The sequence below is a fragment of the Nestor notabilis genome, unplaced genomic scaffold (genome assembly GCF_000696875.1).
Source record: "Nestor notabilis isolate BGI_N333 unplaced genomic scaffold, ASM69687v1 scaffold7109, whole genome shotgun sequence".
NCBI lineage: Eukaryota > Metazoa > Chordata > Aves > Psittaciformes > Psittacidae > Nestor > Nestor notabilis.
The window spans coordinates 109,112-129,162 of NW_009942291.1; the positions used below are offsets into that span (position 1 = coordinate 109,112).

The 20,051-nt window shown below is 37.3% G+C and overlaps 1 protein-coding gene across 1 annotated transcript in view; it reads right to left on the reverse strand.

The window, feature by feature from the left end:
- Window positions 1-19,307, reverse strand: part of DSCAM (Down syndrome cell adhesion molecule) — a gene marked incomplete at its 3' end in the record, with an annotated part of 125,369 nt that extends 106,062 nt beyond the window's left edge. The window contains exons 1-3 of the mRNA XM_010021318.1: window positions 19,265-19,307; window positions 10,803-11,081; window positions 1,211-1,330 (exon numbers count right to left, since the gene is read on the reverse strand). Coding sequence (XP_010019620.1) covers window positions 1,211-1,330; window positions 10,803-11,081; window positions 19,265-19,307 — 442 coding nt within the window. The remainder of the gene's footprint in view (window positions 1-1,210; window positions 1,331-10,802; window positions 11,082-19,264) is intronic.
- Between the last annotated feature and the right edge of the window lie 744 nt (window positions 19,308-20,051).

Genomic DNA, 20,051 nt, shown 5'->3' on the forward strand with positions numbered 1-20,051 from the left:
ATCACTTATACTAAAACTTTCTTTGACTTAAAAACTTCAGAGCTATTAGTGGAAAACCTTTAAAACAGTCACTTCAGGGTAGAGCATCACTAAAATCAAACTACTATCCATTTCCTCTTTATTAAGATGGGCTACTTATCTTTTTACAGTTAATTACAACCCAGCTAGCTTGGCTTGGCCTCCTCCTTCAGCATGCAAACACAACAAAACAGAACTACTTCATCGTTACCTATATTCATAATTAAAACCCCATGTACCAATGAGATTAATGGAATTTGGAGCTCTGCATCCTTCTTGCCATAAACCAGAATTTATAAATAAAAACATAAATAGTCTTTAAAATGAACACTTCTCTTCCTTCACCTTTTTTCTTCAAATATAATTATATTATAATAAATAAAATATAACATAAATATAATATAAATGTATACCTTCAAATATAATTATATGATAGATCCTAAGGAAACCAAAATTTACATGGAACATTACATAAGGATTTCTTCTCAACAGTGCCTATTTTTTATTTTTTTAGAGTTAACTCATTTACATTGGATACAGTGTTTGGAGAGTTTGTTTTCTTGCTAAAACCTACTAGAAGACAACTGGCCAGAAGACACAATCTAGAAGGCAGCACATTTTAATTAAAATGCAGTCAATTTCTTATGGTTACTGGGGGTCAAGTGGGATCAGTTTTAATGCTCTGTTACATGAGAAGAAAATGTTAAAGCATTATGTAAAGTGCATAATGAATTACTGTTTATGCTAATGATACCTGACCTTTCTTCTTTGCTGAAAACATATGATTGGCCATGTTATCATAAATTCTGAAGGGGATAAAAAATCAGCCAAATGCTGCTGGTGAACATTGTTCTGAGGGTGTTGAAATTAAAGCAGTACGTCTTTTTCTCGCAGCCATCTATTTTATCACTTGCCTGCTGAGGCCATAGCTAACCCAGACACACATTTACAGCTCCAGGATGTCTCCAAGGCAGACCAAAAGTCCGTCTAGCTCAGCTTTGTGTCTATGACAATGGCCAGAACTAAGTGCTTAGGGAAACTGTATAAGAACAGTATAAACATGCCTGATATTTCTCTTACTGCAGCCTGTCAGTCTCTGCAATATGAAGATTAAATCAGGAACTTACAGGTTGAGTAAACTGCTACTAAACCAGAATTAATCTGTCCCCAATGATCACTGGAGGAATCCTACCTTTTGAGTACTTCCAGACAATGGTAGGAACAGGATAACCTTCTGCAGAGCAGTTGAGAATTACAGCTTTTCCATAGATCCCATCCTGGTCGCTGGGCTGAACTACAAACCTAGGAGGCACTGTAGGCGGAAGCAAAAGGAGCCATGAGAATTTGCACAACTTACCAGGTACCTCAAAATGGCAGACCAGTCAAATAAGAAGGCTAAAATTTCATAGCAGAAAGCAAAAATTAAAACCACCTTTTTGATGATCCAATGACATAGTAAAGTTGGTTTTACAAGATTATTTGCTTTCTGTGCATAATATCAATGTATTTCTTGACAAGCACAACAAAAATCATGGTCTTTTTATGATATAAAAGTAAGTTAATAAAAATCTCTCCATAGCAGAGGTTATAAAATGGACTAAGAGATAAATCATATCACTACATTCAAAAAATAAGTGCTTTCTAACAAAGGCAGAGGTTTGACAGATGTCTAAGAAGAACTGAAGTTTTCTGTGTTTGCTTTTTATAACAATGAACTAATAAGCTTTAGAACAAGAATTAAATTATTTAGTGTAAATAAACATAGAATCTTATAGTATGTTTTGGGTTGGAAGAGACCTGAAAGATCATCTAGTTCCAACTCCTCTGTCATGGGCAGGGACACCTTTCACTAGATCAGTTTGCTCAAAGCCCCATCCAACCTGGCCTTGAACACTTCCAGGCATGGAACATTCACAACTTCTTCGGGCAACCCATTCCAGTGCATCACCACCCTCACAGTGGTTCATGTAAAGAACTTCTTCCTAATATCTAATCTAAATTTAGCCTCTTTCAATTTAAAGCCATTTCCCCTCGTAATGTTAAAAAATAACAATTTTAATAGCAATTACTTCATATTAAAATGAGATGGGAATTTTCTTTCCAAACAGCCATAAAAACATTCAACACAATTTGCTTGCATTAGGTTGAAGAGGGAGGAGAAATCTTACTAGAATAGAGGTATTTGCATCAATGTCTAAGTACTATTACACTTTCTGTAAGGCAGCATAAAACCACTGCACTGAGTCTTCAGGCATATATATCTATTCATACATAAATAAAATGAGAGTTGCTTATCTCAAGGAAAAGCTTTACATCTTCCAAATATAGGTACACAACAAAGAAATCAACTTATGACAATGCAGTTTAAAACTACAGTTTACCATGAAGGCCAAATAATAAATGACTAAGTCTCAATAAAACATGCATATTTGACAAAAGTTTTAAAGAAAAGCTGAAAATTGTGAAGAACGTTGAAAACCCCACAGAAGTTAGTGAATATTAAAAGCATTCGATGGTTATATTAAAGTCAGTTAAGGTCAAGATTTTCACTGACATCCTATCCAGTGGTTCACAACATGAATAAGTAAATACCTCAGAAAAAAGTAAACTATTTGTGTCTTTATCCCACATGTTATTCTTTTTGTCTGTGCTACAGAGAAAATGTAGTAAGGTGACTGACCCTGGGACAGATTTTTTTCCTCTCAAGTACAGCAACACACTCAGGTATTCCTAGTAGTTCCTTGCCTTCCTCTGCTCACCACAGCATATGCACACAGAAAGAAATGCAGCCTAATGGATTCACAGCTCTACAGGTCCAGCCAGTGCTGACTTTGTCTGAAAGTTGGGGGAGACAGAACAAAGGGTCCAACCATCCCTCCTTGCTTTGACCCAATCCCCCAGCAGACCCCACCACCTGCCTCTCCAGAAGTGTCAGAAATTAAGAAAGGAACTATGAGAGAAGGCGGTAGCAAGAGGAAATGTAAGGCAGAACAGAAGTGGATCATCAGTACAGTGACTGACACTGCATCAGAAACAGCTCTTAGTGGCCATGAATATAGTACTGATCATATTTCAGAAAAACTGTGCAGCAGAAGCACCAATGTTATAATACATGACTTTAAAGATTTTTCAGTATAAACATTCTCATATTTTATGCAAGTAGTGCCTTGCATATACCAGAGAGTTTTCCTTAAGGAGAAACTTGAGCTGGCAGTGTTGGTATGGTCAGGACTCCTAAAAACTGAAGGTATCTAGACATACTATCTCCACATTCAGATAACCCTCCTCACAATGGCTCAAGCCTTCCTCTCCATGCCCCCATAATCCAGACTCCAATTTTCTCTTTCTACCTTTATAGATACAACTGATTTTTAAAAGAGGAGAAAAATCTTCTGGAGAGCAAACAGAACTTTTAACTGGACTTTTTGTTTATTGAATCCTACAGCTATGATGCGCAGCTGTTTCATGACTATGTACAAAGAAGCTCCACTGCTGTTTGGAATGTGGCTAGAAGAAACAGAAGGAATTAACAGTGATAGAAGTAAGAGACACCTTTGTACTAGGAGATATTTACACTGCTGTCAAACATTATGGCTTTCCAAATGGCAGTCACATTGACCAATGTGTATCATATGTGACGTTATTCATGATAGGTAAATATCAAACTTGAAATCCTGGCAAGAGCACCTCTGGGCAATCACCCACCCTGTTCTAATTATCTACTCAGAGAAGACAGAAGACATTTGATTCAGTAGCTCTTTTCTCATGTTTTGTGTTCATTTTATCACAAACACAAAAGGAGTCCCAAGTGCTTATTTTCCAAAGCAGGTGGAAAGTACAACTAGTTGCACAAAAAGGTTTGATTTTACATGACTCAGCACGGTGGCATCAGTTTGTTTCACCTCAGTAAATGCAAGTATGCATTTATGCATTTGTATGCACAGCTTCTGCAAAATCACTTACAAGATGCTTAACCGTAAAAAGGGTAGACCAAAACAATCCCAGCAAACCCAAAACACGGAGCCACCTCAGCTGTATCTGTTATACACGTTAATGTTTACAAATGATGCAACAGAGTGACTGATAGTTACTGACCTCTTCTACCACTGTAAAGTGTGAAGAGTGCAATGCCTTCTAAAATCTCACACTATTCAAAACTTATGCAACTTATTTATTTCCTTTCTTGAAAAACATTTTCTTTATGTTCTTCATTCACTATTGATGCCACTAGCAAGAAGTGCTTATTTTTCAAGAAATAATTGATTATATTAAATGGATAGACATATGCAGAAAGTTCTGGAAAAGTTAAGTAAGGTTGACTAGTATGGAATAAAGGCAATCAGCCTTTAAAGTATTATTTTCATTAAAGTTTTCTGTTAAAAGATTTTATTTTATTTTTATCTAATTCTTTTGGGCATACACAGAGAAAAATGGATGGATTACAAGTATAAATGTTGTTTGAACGTTTCTATGAAATTCATCCTTTCACATTTTAATGAACTCATTTAGATATTCTTGATGTGTTGTCAGCCGCTAAGGCTGACAAGCTCTGAACACGGCATTTTATCATGTTGATTTCACTGTATTTTGGGTATATGTAAAGCTTAATGTTTTGCTCAAATATTCTTGGTATTCTCACTTCTAATCATTACTTTTAATACAGAATGATACCAGAATGGTAACTGTGGAAATTAAATTTTGCTGTATAAGCTCCAGAGCCAGATGTATGATTAGCAGTTGTACGATTTACTTATACTGCTCCATAAACAAAGCATGTTTTAACCTTACTCGGCAAAAACTCTGCCCACATCCAGTAATAGAAACAATTTCTATATTCAGTAAAACTTTGGCCTTCCTTTAGGAGTGCTTATAAAGATGCCAGCTACTGCTCTGATTTTAAAGACATGAAACCTTGACACTTAGTCTTAAGATTGCCAATAGAAATCAGAAAAGATTCTACAGTGAAACAAAATTACTCATTCAGTGACTTTTCAGTCGCTTCTCTATTGCTGTCTATGTAAACCAGAGGATTTTTCTTCTGATAGAAAAGATTAAAAAGTAAGCAGAGGAGACCTTTAAATTTATTTTTTCCTCACTGATAGCTTGCTTCTCAATTTTGTTTCGAATTAATAACTTGTTCAGTTTTATGTGTTACCATATTTTGGAAGACAATGCACTTACTATTTGATCTAGATTTTGATACTTATCTTTAGATTATAAAGCTACATTCACTTTTTTGTTATCTTTCAGGAATTCATTAGCCCTTAAATAAAATTTTCTTAGAGGAATTTAGGAAAGTTAATTTGTCTGATATGCTGAAGTGGAGTTAGTGGAGAAAGCAAAAAATTAGTTCTCCTCCTCACTCTTTAGCTGTAAAGGTGTGGGCCTCCTCTGCCCCTTTAGAAGTGAAACATTCTGAAATAGCTCATGAATATGACTGAACAGTTCTACATTTATTATTACTCTTGTTTCAACAGCACAGTCCTATGAGTCTGTAAAGGAGGGCATTTAAAACTCCTTTAACAGTGAATTTCTGTTAGGCTTTCTTATTTCATGCAGCCCACGGATCTGTGATGAGAAATGAGCTGTTGAATTGTTTAGCGTAAGAGCAATAAGTTGACAGAAACAAACCATTTAATGGCTGAACTCAAAGGACCTAAAAAGGTGTTTTCAGTCAATATTATGACTAGCAGTCCCAGGCTCTCACAAAGGCAAAACAAAGGATGAGAGCAATCAGAATAGGATGTTAAAGATAACACGAATGTCATAGTACCATTTTAGGAGAAGGAAAATGCTTTCATTAGCTGCTTGTGTGAAATAATCTTGATAAGATGATAAAATATAAGTTGGCAGCCTACGAAGAGACTGCTTAGTAGTATCATCGGTGGTCTTGATGGACTTTACAAGCTATTAACAAAAATCAGTTCATGAGTGCATGGATAACGTTCCTTGATTTAATTTTGCTTTATGTAAATCCACGAATCCTTTTGGATGTGCTTTATGCCAGGGACTAAACAGCAAACTTGCACGCTTCTTCCTGGACTTCAAATCTGTGCAAGTGCTTCCGGCTCCCAAGTAGAGCGATCAGTATATCACTCCAGAGAGCAATTCTGAAGGCTCATAAGATGAGCTCCTCCAGTGGGCTACTGGAGTGAGTTAAGAAATAATCTATGACATTGGCCGAACACAATGTTTCAGTTTTACATGGAATATTTGTACTTTACATTTAGATCATACTGTCAAAATGATGGAAGAAACTTAATCAGCCAAAGCAATCACTGATGTATTAATGAATGATATCATTAAACATTGTACTTTAGCAAAGATGAACAGTTATTAAATTTGGTCATTGGACCTAAGGGGTCAATTTAACTGCTTTAGTGAAACCATTTCCTATGCAGTTCAAGAAAAAAGATGTACTTTTGCAAAATGAGACAGTGCCTAGTGGTTTGTGTTGACCAGGTTTGCCTAATTAGAACATTAAATAGGAAGTGACTCTTTCAAGAGTAATCTTCAAAGCTGCAGTGTAAGCACCAGCAAAGAAAGTAAATGGGTTTTGACTCCAGCTGCGACCACAAATCTTCACACCATGTTTTTCTATCACAAGCTGCATTTGCTGCATCACACCAGCAGCATGATCAAACATTATAAAACAGATGAATACTTACTTCGTAACTGGAAAGTTCAAGTCTCAGGGACTCCTCATTGGGTGCCTAACAATCTAATGATATTCAACATTTCTGGCAAATGCAAAATTAAAACACACTTACACTTAATGCACTAAATGCATTAAAGGGTGTTACTAGGTATTTACTTCATCTCAGTTTTAACTTATGATGTGTTCACTAACAGGAATTATAAAATTGTGAGTTAGGTACCCATTACTGTATTCAAATTATCTTTACTGGCAGCATCTGAAAGAATTTAAACTCATAATACATTTATGAGCTTTTCCTTTCTGGTTACCAATTAAAATATTTTTCACTGTTTTTTATTTCATAATTACTTCATTCCCATTTTAGGAAACCCTACAGAAATGAATAGCACATGATAGAGTATATATAGATTTTAATCACTCTTTAGAAGACAGTCCTAATGAGTAAAGCCCTAATTAATTCCACATGATGATATAACTAGTTGACAAAGAAGATATTTTCCTAATTTTTATGGATGGCTTCCATGAAAGGATCCCATTCTTTCCTTTTTCTTAACCTAGCAAGCCAAGAGCGTGACAAGAAATAAAATAATCAAAATAATAATGACTGGTGAGTTTGTGAGAAACCCTTCTAGCTTTCAAATTTTCAATGCATTTCCAGAGGAACAGCAGGCTGGGATCTGGAAGAGGACAAGATTTTAAGAAGGAAAGCTCTGTGTTCACTCACCTGGACTGCCTACCTCAGTTTCTTTCATAGAGCACAAAATAGCAGTGAAGATTTACCATAGGGTGCCCACAGTTTTTAAGAGACCAGTGCTTAACTTATTTAATTTATTTTTGTTTTCAACTTAATACTCCTGGCAAAATGGCAGTGCAGTTTAGATATGAAAAATTGTATTTGTAGAAGAATATAGGAAACCTATTTAACAGACTTAAAACTTAACAGAAAAATGTGAATGCTTAAAAATAGTAGACGCATGCAATCCAACATAGAAAATATTGAGGAAAAAGTCTCAAGTTGTAAAGCTGAAGCATTTATGTGGCTGCATGGATTCTGCAGCAGTCATGTACTCACTAGTACTTTAAATGTAGCAACAAGTGGTCGGCCTGCGTTTTTTCTTTCGTCTTAGGAATGGACTGGATTTAGATTCTACTTCTAAGTCTACCCAAGTATTGCAAATGATATGGACTCCCACTTATTTTGGAAACAAGATAGCTTTCATCATGTTTAAGTCTGCTTTTAAAATGAATACAAGGACAGTATAGATAAGAAAATAGGAACTTTGTGGTTAAGAGTCATATCTCCCTTTACTTTTCCATTCACTGTCTACTCTCATATCAAAACGCACAAACTTCACATAAATAAGATATTCCCAGACAACAGCCCCTGACATTTAGGAAAGCCAACATTTAATTTTAAAGTACACTGCTGAGAAGCCATCACACAATGTTCATTAGAAACAAGAAGAGTTAAAGCACCATTTTTCTGCCTTTATTTGGAGGAAAATCACTTAGTTGATTTAGAAAAAGAATATGTTTCAGTTATATGGCTTCCATAAACAAAAACGTGAGGAGGGATCAGAAAGCTTGGAGAAGGAACAGATAGCAGGAAAGCAAGTCTTTACCTAAATGTGTATAGGTCAGGTTGGATGCAAATGAGTAGAGATCAAAAGTAACTCTCTGATGGCTGTGTGTCTTCTACGCGGAATGACACAGATGGAGTGGTTTCAGTACAAGAGAAAGAGGTCAGTCCAGGGTTTTGGCAGAAAATTCAGGTCAAACATCATATTACATTTCCCCCATTTCCTCTGAGGGAGAACTACAAAACTGATACATAAAACTGATTAAGACGTTATCATTTAAATTGACAGAGAGAGAAGAGACGAGAAAGGCTTAAAGGAGGCTGCTGCAGAGCACTGGCTGGGCAGAAGCATAACCAAGAGGGGAAAAATGAAGTAGTCCTCATAGCTTCCTAATGAAAGTTGCAAGACTAGGACTCTAGAAGGATTCTCCAAGCCTCTGGGTAAAGCAGAGTGAAAAGCTACCCTTATCATGCCCAGGGATTTATAAGGACACCCTTCAGGCACATGCACTCAACAGTTGCCATTCCACCACTGGGGCAGAGCCCTTATCAGGAAAGCAGCAGCACATGAGGGCAAAATTGAGGTATCAGTGGCGTGTCTTCCAGTGAGAGAGCAGGCTACCCAGAACACCTCCCTTGGACATGGAGAGAAAACTAATTGGTGCCAAAAAAGTCAGCAAGAGGCAGACATTTTCAGGGAACAGGGGTTGGCCAGCCAGGGGCATGCCAGAAGAGGAATTACCCACTGACAGAAGGAGGCAGGGAAACTGCAACTCAGGCAAGGCAGGGACAAGTTAGGGGGAAGCACAGCTTGCCCTGATCAGAGGGGCACAGAGGAGCAATCCCTACACATGGGCTCACTTGAGCTCTTAGAGCATCATGGGTCTTGGTGCTATAGAAAGGATAAACAGTGTTTGCAGAGAGCCAGTTTCTGTGGTACAATCAAGATCATCATACCATCCCTGGTTTGATGACATGCCTATGGGAACATGTACAGAGTTGCTACAGTGGTTCATTCCAGTCTCTTCAAACACTGAGTATAACTGTAGATCAGATACGACCTCAGCTGTTGTTAGATGCAGCACTTCTTTGCAGGGCAGACATAGCCAGTGGACTGCCTGTTGTGGTGGGAGGTTGTCAACTTTCCCTTCGGAAGCAAAAGATGAGGAAAATCTTTTATTATAAGAATGACGAATAGGATTAAAAGCTAACAGAACATCTTGGGAAAGAATAATTATATGCGTGTAGTTATTTAGACTACTTCATTTAAGAACTACTGGATAAATGGGGAAAATTATAGACATCTGTACTGAAAAATACTTAAAGAAGATTAAAACCAGTGAATATAAAAGAAAAATAATTGTTAAAATCATATTTATATCAAAATTAATGAAACAGCAATGGACCTATTTGCCACCAAGTTTTGAGAATACTAGCTTAAAACCCATGAGCAAACACACACTATAAGTGGAAAACTAGGGAGTAATATATTTAAGGATAGTCCTAGGACAATGGAAAGATTTGACATAAAAGAAAGAGCTGTTCACAAGATTTTGTTTCAAATGAGTTTTTGAGAGGGAAAAAAAACCCTGGAAAAGATGGCAAAAGCCCCTGAGTGATTTTAAGATTTATTTTGTTAAACTTACATAAAGGAATATAAAATGTCGTGATCAGCAACAGGCAGAAATAACTAGGGTTACTTGCTGGATTACATTATATGTCCTCTTTCTCTGAGGAGTCAAATGATATCGTAGCAAGAAAGAGATAGTGGGAATGAAAGAGTATTACACTAATTTTTAAAAATTAAAATTCAAAACACTTTGAAAAACTTTCAGAAACAAAAAGAAGCAATTTGATTTTGTTGAAGTAAATTAGAAAGTCTATCACAAGGCATAATTTCTATGTAATCTGGCTAAATTGCATTTGAAAGGGAAAAGCTATTGAAAGTGAGGTATCTCTCCGGAAGGTCTTTTCCACATAAAATGTCTCCTTACTGGAACTATATTCACATCTATTTCAAGGCAAAATGTTGTGAAGTCAGCGTGGACAAATTAATCATGCTAATTGCATAATGAACACAACTAAGGAAAAGAACAACATGATAACAGTGAGAGTCTTTTTTCCATGAAATCAGTATCAATGCTTTGTTTTTTTAGTGACATAATGTTACATGAGAGACTGAGCTAAATAAAAAATGGGGGTATTCAGATTAAAATAATAACAGAGAGGAATTTGATACCATTTCGAAGGCTTGATCCAAATGAATAGGCTTGTGCCTCACAAAATTTTACAGGAAGTCAGTCTTGTGGCTCCCCCATCCATCTGTGGATGGGGGGACCCACTCCAGAGTTTTTGATTAGTTTCAAGACTTTTAGACAGAAAAGTTATATTGGTTTCTGTGTTTCATTGCTCTGTGTGTTCTCTGTGATGAAGAGAGGAATTACCATATTTCCCTCTTTTTTATATTTCCCATCAAACAGATGTCATTACAAAATACTGATGAATTCTGCTTAATTGGTGCCCTTCAAACTAATTACATCTACTTACCTCTCACAATTAATTGGCTTTGGTGCTCCACAGCTGCTGCATCATTTCTAGCTATACAGGTATAATTCCCATTGTGCATCAGTGAAAGATTAGAAATCCTTAAGGAGCTGGTGAAGTCGATGTTGTCAATCGTCACTCCAAGGCTAGCTGGGATTGGCCTGCCATCCTTCTGCCAGGTGATTGTGATGGGCAAATCCCCAGAGACCACCACGCAGGGAATGAAGACCCGCTGGCCAATGGAGAACCGCGGGAACTCAAAAGGCTGAATAAAAGGTGGAACTGAAACAAAAGAGGAAAGAGGAGCTATTGCAGTTATAGTTTCATTTCTGAAAAGAATATAATGGAACAGATGTACAGTGTTGAATATGTAAAATCAACACCTTTGACAGCAATAGAGAATTGTTTAGCTAAAAAAATTAAGTCTTTTACAAATACCTTTATTTTCTTGAGTACTCAATGTATTAAGCAGAGATCACAAATAGTAAAATCCCTGCCTTCTAAGACATCAGACACTAGCAGGTTCCTTCAAGTGCTTTGAGTACTTCTTCAAGAAATCACACTGCCAGTTTGTGACTTTCCACGTCTTTCAGCAGCGAGACTGCCTGGACAGTACAGGAAGAGCTCAGCAGCTTTCAAGGTCTAGTGCAAGGGCCTTGCTTAGGGTCACGGAATAAATCTGGAATATGCTCCAGTTTTGATTCCGTGATGTGATGGAACAGAAAGTAAGCTTCTCTAACTGCTCCTGGCACTTATTTCTTAGTGTTTCAAGTCACAAATCTCAATAAGGTTGAGTAGAGGTATGTAGTGAAAGGCATATACTTGTACTATAGCAAATTAAGTTAAACATGATTTCTAAACAGAGGGGCAGTACAAGACATAAACACTCAAGTTGATGTTTAATTCCTGCTAAGCATTTTTGCCTGTCAATTTTTATTTCTTTTTTCCACTTATTATTCTGTGGTTGAACAAAAAGATATGAAAGAAATGCTCTTATTTTCTATCATGAGGAAGAATTCTGCTTCTTAAATAACATTTATTCTTCAGGTATTTTTAATAAAAGCAAAGGAAACAGTGGGTTGGATTCAATAAACAAAGCAAGAATTAATGGAGGTGCCTCACTTTCTCCAGCTTGTGGTTGGAAGAATTTGTCATTATGAACAATTTGGTAAATTAAGACTCAAATACCTACCCAGAAGAAGGAACTGAAATCTTCTCCCCTTCTCATGGGAGCACTTTAACAGCCAGGGCATTGATCTAAAATAGCTTTCTATCAATCACTCCTGAAAAGACTATAAAACCAGCTTTGCAAGCAGTACTCAAATACTCATTCATCAAAAGAGAAGGCTCCTAGAGGTTATGTATCTGAGATATAGGAGTGCATTTTCCTATTCTTGCCTGAGAGATTACTTACATATACTTTGTAGTACATTTGAACATCTTTAACAGGAAAGATTGAAGGATACCCACAACAGAACATTTACAATGCTCTATATTAACTAGCTTCAGAAGAAAATGGAGTTGGTGGTTTTATCTAATTGTATTTCTTCTGTCCTTTCTCCCTTTAACAAGTCTAAATCTGTGTTTTCCCCAGAGCTGAAGCAGAAAAGCTCTTCAAAGTGACTGCAATGTATTCTAGCTCATTGACTTCCCCAGCAGCATTTTTTCTCCTCTGCCAGTGTCCTATTTCTGGGACACAGAAACAGGTTTTTGTGACCATTACTATGTTAGCTCAAAGCATTTCTTTTGATCGTTGCGTATGTTAGCTGTTCCTCCAACAGGAGGAGCATCAGGAGTAAGAAAGTTTTTCACTAAGGAAACAATACCAACCCCCTGAAGGATTAAGGCGTTGTTCAAAGGCATGTTCAAATGCCTGTGTACATCAAGGTGCAAGAGATGATTGACACAAATCAGACATTAGCTCCACTGTTTCCAGCATAACCACGATGCCATTTGTTGAGGAGAAGTTATGACCATGTGCAGCTGCTGCAGAGAGGTAATAACAGGCATAGGGTACCACAAGTCATCCTTACAGGCTTTCCTTGACTTCTGAGAGCAGCTTGCTGTCTGTGGTTGTGAGAAGTGCCGCGGCAGTCAATTTTTCTCACATGCTGTAACACCTTTTCCTGACTGCCATCTCTCAAATCGCTAAAACCTATCCTGTTGTTTGGAAAATCTGGTAGATAAGGCATACACAAAAAAAGAAACACAGTATAAATTAGTGTGTTTATTTGAACTTTGAGCACTGGAAATTAACTGCTTTTTCACTTGGGGACCTAGTGTCAGGAAGTGAGGCAAAATGTCTACCTGCCTCTTCTAATTACCTTAGCACAGCTAACGCATTCACATGAGATATTTCAGATTCTTTGTACATCAGCAGAAAGAGGTCAAATTTATCTTAACATTTATTGACAAACAGTTCATAAGTGGGAATAAGAAATTTTTAGAATGAGACTGTCAAAAGGCTTTGACATAACCTTTTTCCTTGATGACTGCAAATATCTGCTAAATGCCAAGTGCCCCCTTACTGTATTGGCTAGCACATTTCTGCCCAAACCCTTTTCATAATCTCAGACATCATTACTGAAAGATATGCTAAAATTCAGAACAGGGTGGAAAATTGCTTATGTATTTTCTGCTGAGTGTGTAATAAATTTGAACCAATCTTTCATAGACAAAATGATATCAAAAGTCAGACAACATATTTCTGAAGGATTATTATGTACATTTTCACTCTCCATCTCCCTGATGCAGAAAACAGGGAGCAAGATCATTAGATCACATTGAGGTATTTTTCAGAAAATATTGATTTGCAAGGCTGCATTTATCAACTCTAAAATTTAAGAAGCAGCCTACAGAGCATTTCAGAAATTGGCTAAAATATTTCTAGACAGCTCATTTTCCTTCTACTTAGGTTTTTAAGATATAGAGGAAACCAACATTCATTTCTGCTTCATAAAATATAAGGTATATTCGACCTGCAGCAGCTTGCAGTCCTGACAAGTAGGTTATTTTTAAAAACAGCATGTAATTTAAAATCAGTACTCAAAAAAAGTAAATAGTCTAGTGTTAACTTTGAAGTATAGAATGTTTTACAGCCACAGTATTTACCAGTTTTGTCTGATAAAGGCAGTTACTGGTGACCTAACATAGCAGATAATTTCTTCCTGACAGTTCAAAGAATGAAACTATCACAAAAAAATCACTTATTAAAATCATAGACTAAAGCATACCTGACATAAGGCAAAGATTTTTGGAAATAATAAACTTGCCATAAATATATATGTCAGTCTATATATCTCTGCAGTAAAAAGGTGTTATGTATCCATGACAGAAAAAAAAAAATCAGGCTTGATTAAATAGAATGTGGTTTATTTATTATTTTTTTTTTAACTAAAGCTGTTTCATTGCCAAACAGCAATAAAAATATAGGAGGGGTGTATACTACTTTAAGTCTGATAGGGAAAAGTTACAGTAGGACAGATGTGTTTAAAAATGTGTTTAAATACTTCAAGGTGTGTTGAAGTATCTTCCTTCCCTATACATAGCTCTAGTTTGATCATACTTCAAAGCTTTTTTTTTTTTTTTTGTTAAATTATGCCATTTTATACATAAGGTGTTACTTGTTAACTATATATAGAGAGGGCTGTATGTGTATGTATGCTTGTGTACATGTAAGGGATATTTTTCCTCTACCCGAAACAGGAAGAAGATTGAAAAATCTCCACTTCATGCAATGAAGGGCAATGTCTTGGGAATGGTTTATTGATGAGTGCTTGAATTAAGTGTCTATTTAAGAAGAGGAGCATGGGCCAGCCTCATTAGTGCTAATGCAGGAAGATTTAAATTATGTTTTTGTGCCCTAGCAAGGTCTTCTGTACCTCTGGGAGATTACTGTAAAGGAGGGCAAGGAGGGCTTCCACACTGCTCTCCATTAACAGGGGAACAACCTTAATTTCTTGCCCTTCATTCCATGGGAGTTATGTTGGAAACTGCTGAAAAGGCTCACTAAAACAGAGTATCCTGCAGATAGCCTGTCTCCTGCAGCAGCATCATGAATGCGGAATTCCTCTCCTGTGGCTCTGCATAGTAGACTGAAAGTTGTCCTCTGCTTTATCATTGTAAGTGGTTCCCTAATGGATTTTGTTGCAACAACACTGTTGCCCACAGTATAAAATTCCTTTGGCAATGAATACTCAGAACACCGGTCCCATTGGCTGATGCAAAGTAATAACCACCAAACTATGTAGCCTCTGAAGGCAGCCCTTAACCCTTTGATTTCACACTCTTGGAGCATAAAATCCAAAACTGTTTTGTCTCTACACAAACCCTAGCTACAGTCTAGTCATTAGTAAGTTTTTTCAGCCATTGACTGTTTCTCCTAAACAGACCCATCTCTTGTGAGTGATGGTCTGAGCAATTGCACACAGTCACTGAAGCACTGGATTTTTCCGCTTCTTTCTTGTATGTATTGAGCCTTATCAATAGGGCATGTCATTCAGCAAAAGGCATTTACTGAGATGAACCTCATACCCCACTCTTTTGTTTCATACTAATATATCCTGTTTTGAAAAGAAGGAATATTGTCATGTTCTTTCTAAGTGTATGCACTTAGAACATTTGTGTATGCTCATTTCTAAGTATATGCATTGAAAAAAAATAAACCAAACCAAACCAAACCAAAAAGCCTAATCAAACTAATTCCTGCAATGGTCTTACTGTTGCACTACATTTCCCTCTACTTGCAGGTTCATTACTTACCAAAATTAAACCTGTATTCAAATATTCAAAATCTTACCACAACAAGCTGTGGTATTTTATGAGGAATGTTTCCAATTATGGCAGAGCAAATGCCGTGGTACATATTTCTTAGGGGAGCTTACGAGGGAGGCTTCATTCTTCACCTTTATCCCTACTCCCCTTTCCTGCAATGCAATACTAGTAGCTCACAGGCTCCCTGATGCTGTTCTGGGAGCTCCTTTAAAATAAGGGAGGATGCAAAATGTTGTATAGAAACCAAGAGTGCTTTTCTGTTATATCTCATCCGTGAACGGAACCACCTCCTTTCAGCCTCCACTGAGAGTGGAAAAGTGCATGCCCTTATCATATGAAACCCTGCAAACCTAGGATGGTGAAAAGCTCAGCTTCCTGCCCATGTTGATACATTTCCTATTTTTTAAAACAGGAAACCTTCAGCAGTGACCTGGGTTCAGCTACAGCAGTCATTTTTTCTCCATCTTAGTAGCTGGTGCAGGGCTGTGTTTTTGACTTTCAGCCTCAGAACAACGCTGATAACACCGATGTTTTTCGTTGTTGCTAAGAAATGATTACTCCGACCAAGGACTTTCTCAGTCTCATGCTCTGCCAGGGAGGAGGGGAAGCCAGGAGGAAGCAGAGACAGGACACCTGACCCAAACTGGCCAAAGGGGTATTCCATACCACAGCACGTCAGGCCCAGTATATAAACTGGGGGGAGTTACCCGGAAGGCCCAGATCGCTGCTCGGGTCGGGCTGGGTATCGGTTGGCGGGTGGTGAGCGGTTGTGTCCTTTTCCCTTGTTATTTCCCTTATCATTATTATTGGTAGCAGTAGTGGTTTTTATTATACCTTAGTTACTGGAGTGCTGTTATCTCAACCCGAGGGAGTTACATTCCTCTGATTCTCCTCACCATCCCTCCTGGAAGGAGGGAAGGAAAAAGAAGAGAAATGAGCGAGCGGCTGCGTGGTTCCAAGTTACCAGCTGCGCTTAAACCACGACAAGCAGCTGCAAGAGTGTATTGACACAACAAGCAGTTACCTTCATTGTTAAAGTGTCATCTGGTAAAAAGCCTCACTTTTAGGCTTTGTATCCAGAAGAACGTACCTATTATTTTTACTGTGCTTTTGGAACATGGTCCGCAGGTAACACTGTGAAAACCTTAAATCAACTAAATCACTACAGCTAAAAGTTCCAAATTTAGCTAAACAGAATGATGTCTTTCCCTGGAAATCATTTCCATGAGTATTTTGACTGGTTTCACACTAGCTTCCCTTTTACCTTTATCCTAGGATTGTACATAAGAGGCTGATTTTACATCACACTTCCATTTCCACACAGTTGATACAGTCGTCTTCTTTTTTATTTTACATGCTATGAATTATACACATTGATTTGAAATTAGGGCAGCACGCTTCAGACATGCACTATCATGTGCACACACAGTCTTACTTTGTATATGTGCTTACCATATGTACTTACACACACACTGCTAATAGCTCATACTAACTTGATGCAGTAAAGTGCTTAAAAATTTAAGAGCAATTGTAAAAATATATATAAGTATTTAATATATAATTGACAAAATACATAAAAAATAGCAAAAACATGCCTTCTTCTAAAACTAAAGTAAATAAAGCTGCACCATAAGAGAGAGCAGAGGACTAGCTTTTGATAAACCCAAAGATAGCATACATATACTCCTGAACTACTTAGCTTAGGGTCTTATTCAAGTATTAAGACTCATTTCACGTTGCTTACATAATTCATAAACAAACACATCCATACGCCAACTTCAATTGTGTTTGAAAGATATAAGATTGTGCAAAGCCAGTGAGCTTTATTTTAGATTTAAGTGAAAGGTTTTATATTTGTGCATGCTAATTCCTCATCATGAAGACTAGGATAATAATGAAACAACTTTAGCATACATTTTTAGGTGACCATTTTCTGCAATGTCAGAGGTGAAGTCATTAGGAGTACAGTATATTAAAACTGTACTGCTACAAAATAAGACACTTAGCTACAGCATCCACATTACACTTGTGTGCTTTTAAAGAATGTAAATGAGCTATTTTAATTTAAGGTTAATCTTGAGTTGTTGAATTGTAAAAGTATACATAGACCTGTCAAGTCTCACATATTGAATAGTAGACTGGTTTAGTCTTTTCTTCAGGTACTTCTATGAGTTAAATGTTAGGGGTCTCAAATTGGAGATATCACTATCAAAGCACAAATTTCCTTAAATCAGACTGCTGCCACTGCTTGTTCCCTGTAACAAGTCCGCATGCCCATTATGTGACCTGAGAATGACAGTTATGTGGATTTTTGCAGGATCTTTTGCACAACTGCACATTCGCATCCATTCTCACTACATGGCCCTAGCGTGATTCCTGCATATGACAACTCCAGTCACTTCAAGACATGTGACATTTCTTCCTGAAGAAGTTTCAACAAGGTTGGAGGGATCTAAAGATATTGCAAGAGAGAATGAAGGGCAAAAAAGGATATAATGAAAGAAGTACCTGAAGGACATGAAGGCCAGAAGTTTTTTCGGACTCAAATTATTGGCAAGGTTCAGTCAGTAGAACTGAGTATCTTAGATACATGCAAGAAACTGAATTCAAACTTGCCATAATCCATGACATAGACTGAAGAATAAAACAATTAGCAGTTTGTTTCATGACAGCATGCACCATGGGCCTAAGAGCTCTTGAAAGATTTCCCCTGATGGTTTTCCTTTTATCTCTGCATATTTTTCACTACATAAACCAGCCTTCCCGGAACTGATCTGCCATACAAATCTGCCAATAACATTTTATCTATTAGAAAAACCTAGATAATTCATAGGAAAAATGAGGAGAATCTATTCAAATAGTTGCAACATGAAGTTATTTAGAAGTAGCTCCTGTTCGATTTGCTTGTTTTCTTAAAAGAAACAGGCTGGTAAGATTCTTTTGTGTGGTTCACAACAGGTGAAGTGCTACCACTTTGGTATAAGGTAATGAGAAGCCTTCTAAATCAAATGATATATATATAAGCTCTACAAGATCAGAAACAGTCTTTTTGAACACCTCACTTTCTATTTTAATGATGCTGCACCTTTCCCTCTCAGGGGCTTCTTTTTCAATTAATTTCTGTTGAAGAAGTGTGAATAGCAGCAGGCTGTTTACATGAGAAGTCTGTCCCATGAGACTGATGAAAAGAAAATCATCACTTACTACTGATGGCTTTTACTGTAGCTGAGAAAACTATTACTATAAATTACATAATAACTCCCCCTGAAATAATAACTCAATCCTGTTTTTAAAATGCTTTGAGAGGTATTAAAATGCTGTAGAAAAGATGATGCTATTATTATTGTACCATCTTGCCACTTGTAAGGTTGTTTTTCAACAGAAATCTGAAACTTACAGATGGGGTGGCTAATATAACCTCTTTCTTTGTTTACCAACACTTCTCATTATAAGACTATTTTCATTTGCCTTCAGTTTGACTTCTGTTTGGACAATATTTTGCCAGGCCAGGTGTCTGCCTCAGACTGACACAATTCAGCTGGAAAAATTCAGTTACAACTGTTTGGCCATTTGAAAAAAAAAAGGTGGAAAGGTTGGAAAAATAGGGCTGCAGTACATATTTATGAAATAAATATAAATAGAAACAAATAAAAAAGAAAAAAAAGGCATTGTGAGAATCTGAGAAGTCTCACCTGCCCCATGGTTAGCAGTATGGATTTCACATTCAGCAGGCATTGACGCTAGCATCAGACATTCTTGCTGTCCCTACGAAAAGTCATCACAAGGGTGCCTCAATTTTTCAGTCTGAGCAAAACCAAGTAAATAACAGTTGTCACATCCTGAGAAGACATTTGGCAGTGACTAATAGCTAAGAGCTCCCAGGGTTCCAACAGCACTAAACACATCCTGTCACTATTCTCAGTGGCTGAGTCTGTTCAAGCCATGTGGGGCAGATGCAGTCTGGTGGGATGTCAGAAATCAGAGCAGACAGATTTGTCTCTCTAATTCTCATATGATCACCTGTGCTGGGCCAAGGAAGCATGACAAAATTATTTCAGTGCAAATAGAAAGGAGATGTGTGGGCCAAGGGACCAGAGCAGTGAACCAGCCTGTATTGCTAGACATGTAGATTGTAGCAGCAAGCGATGGAGCAGAAGCTCAAAGCAGTGTTTAGGATAACAAATGGAAATTAGAATCCATAGAACTGGATTTAGGGTGTGATTTCTGACTTCACCTTTTTTAGAGAAGTCAGAAGTTGGAAGCAGTCTTGTGGTGGAATTGCAGAGGTGATGGAGGTTGACAAAGTGCAGTTGGGAAACTAGCTAGAGATGCAAGACTGGGAAAAGGAAGCAGTAGGGTGAGGTACAGCACTGACAGTGAACGAAGACCCACAGGAAGGGAAGGCAGACCTGGTGGAGATGGAGAAAGTGAAGACCAGCAGAAAAAGAGGACTGTAACTGGACACTAGGAAGAAAATTG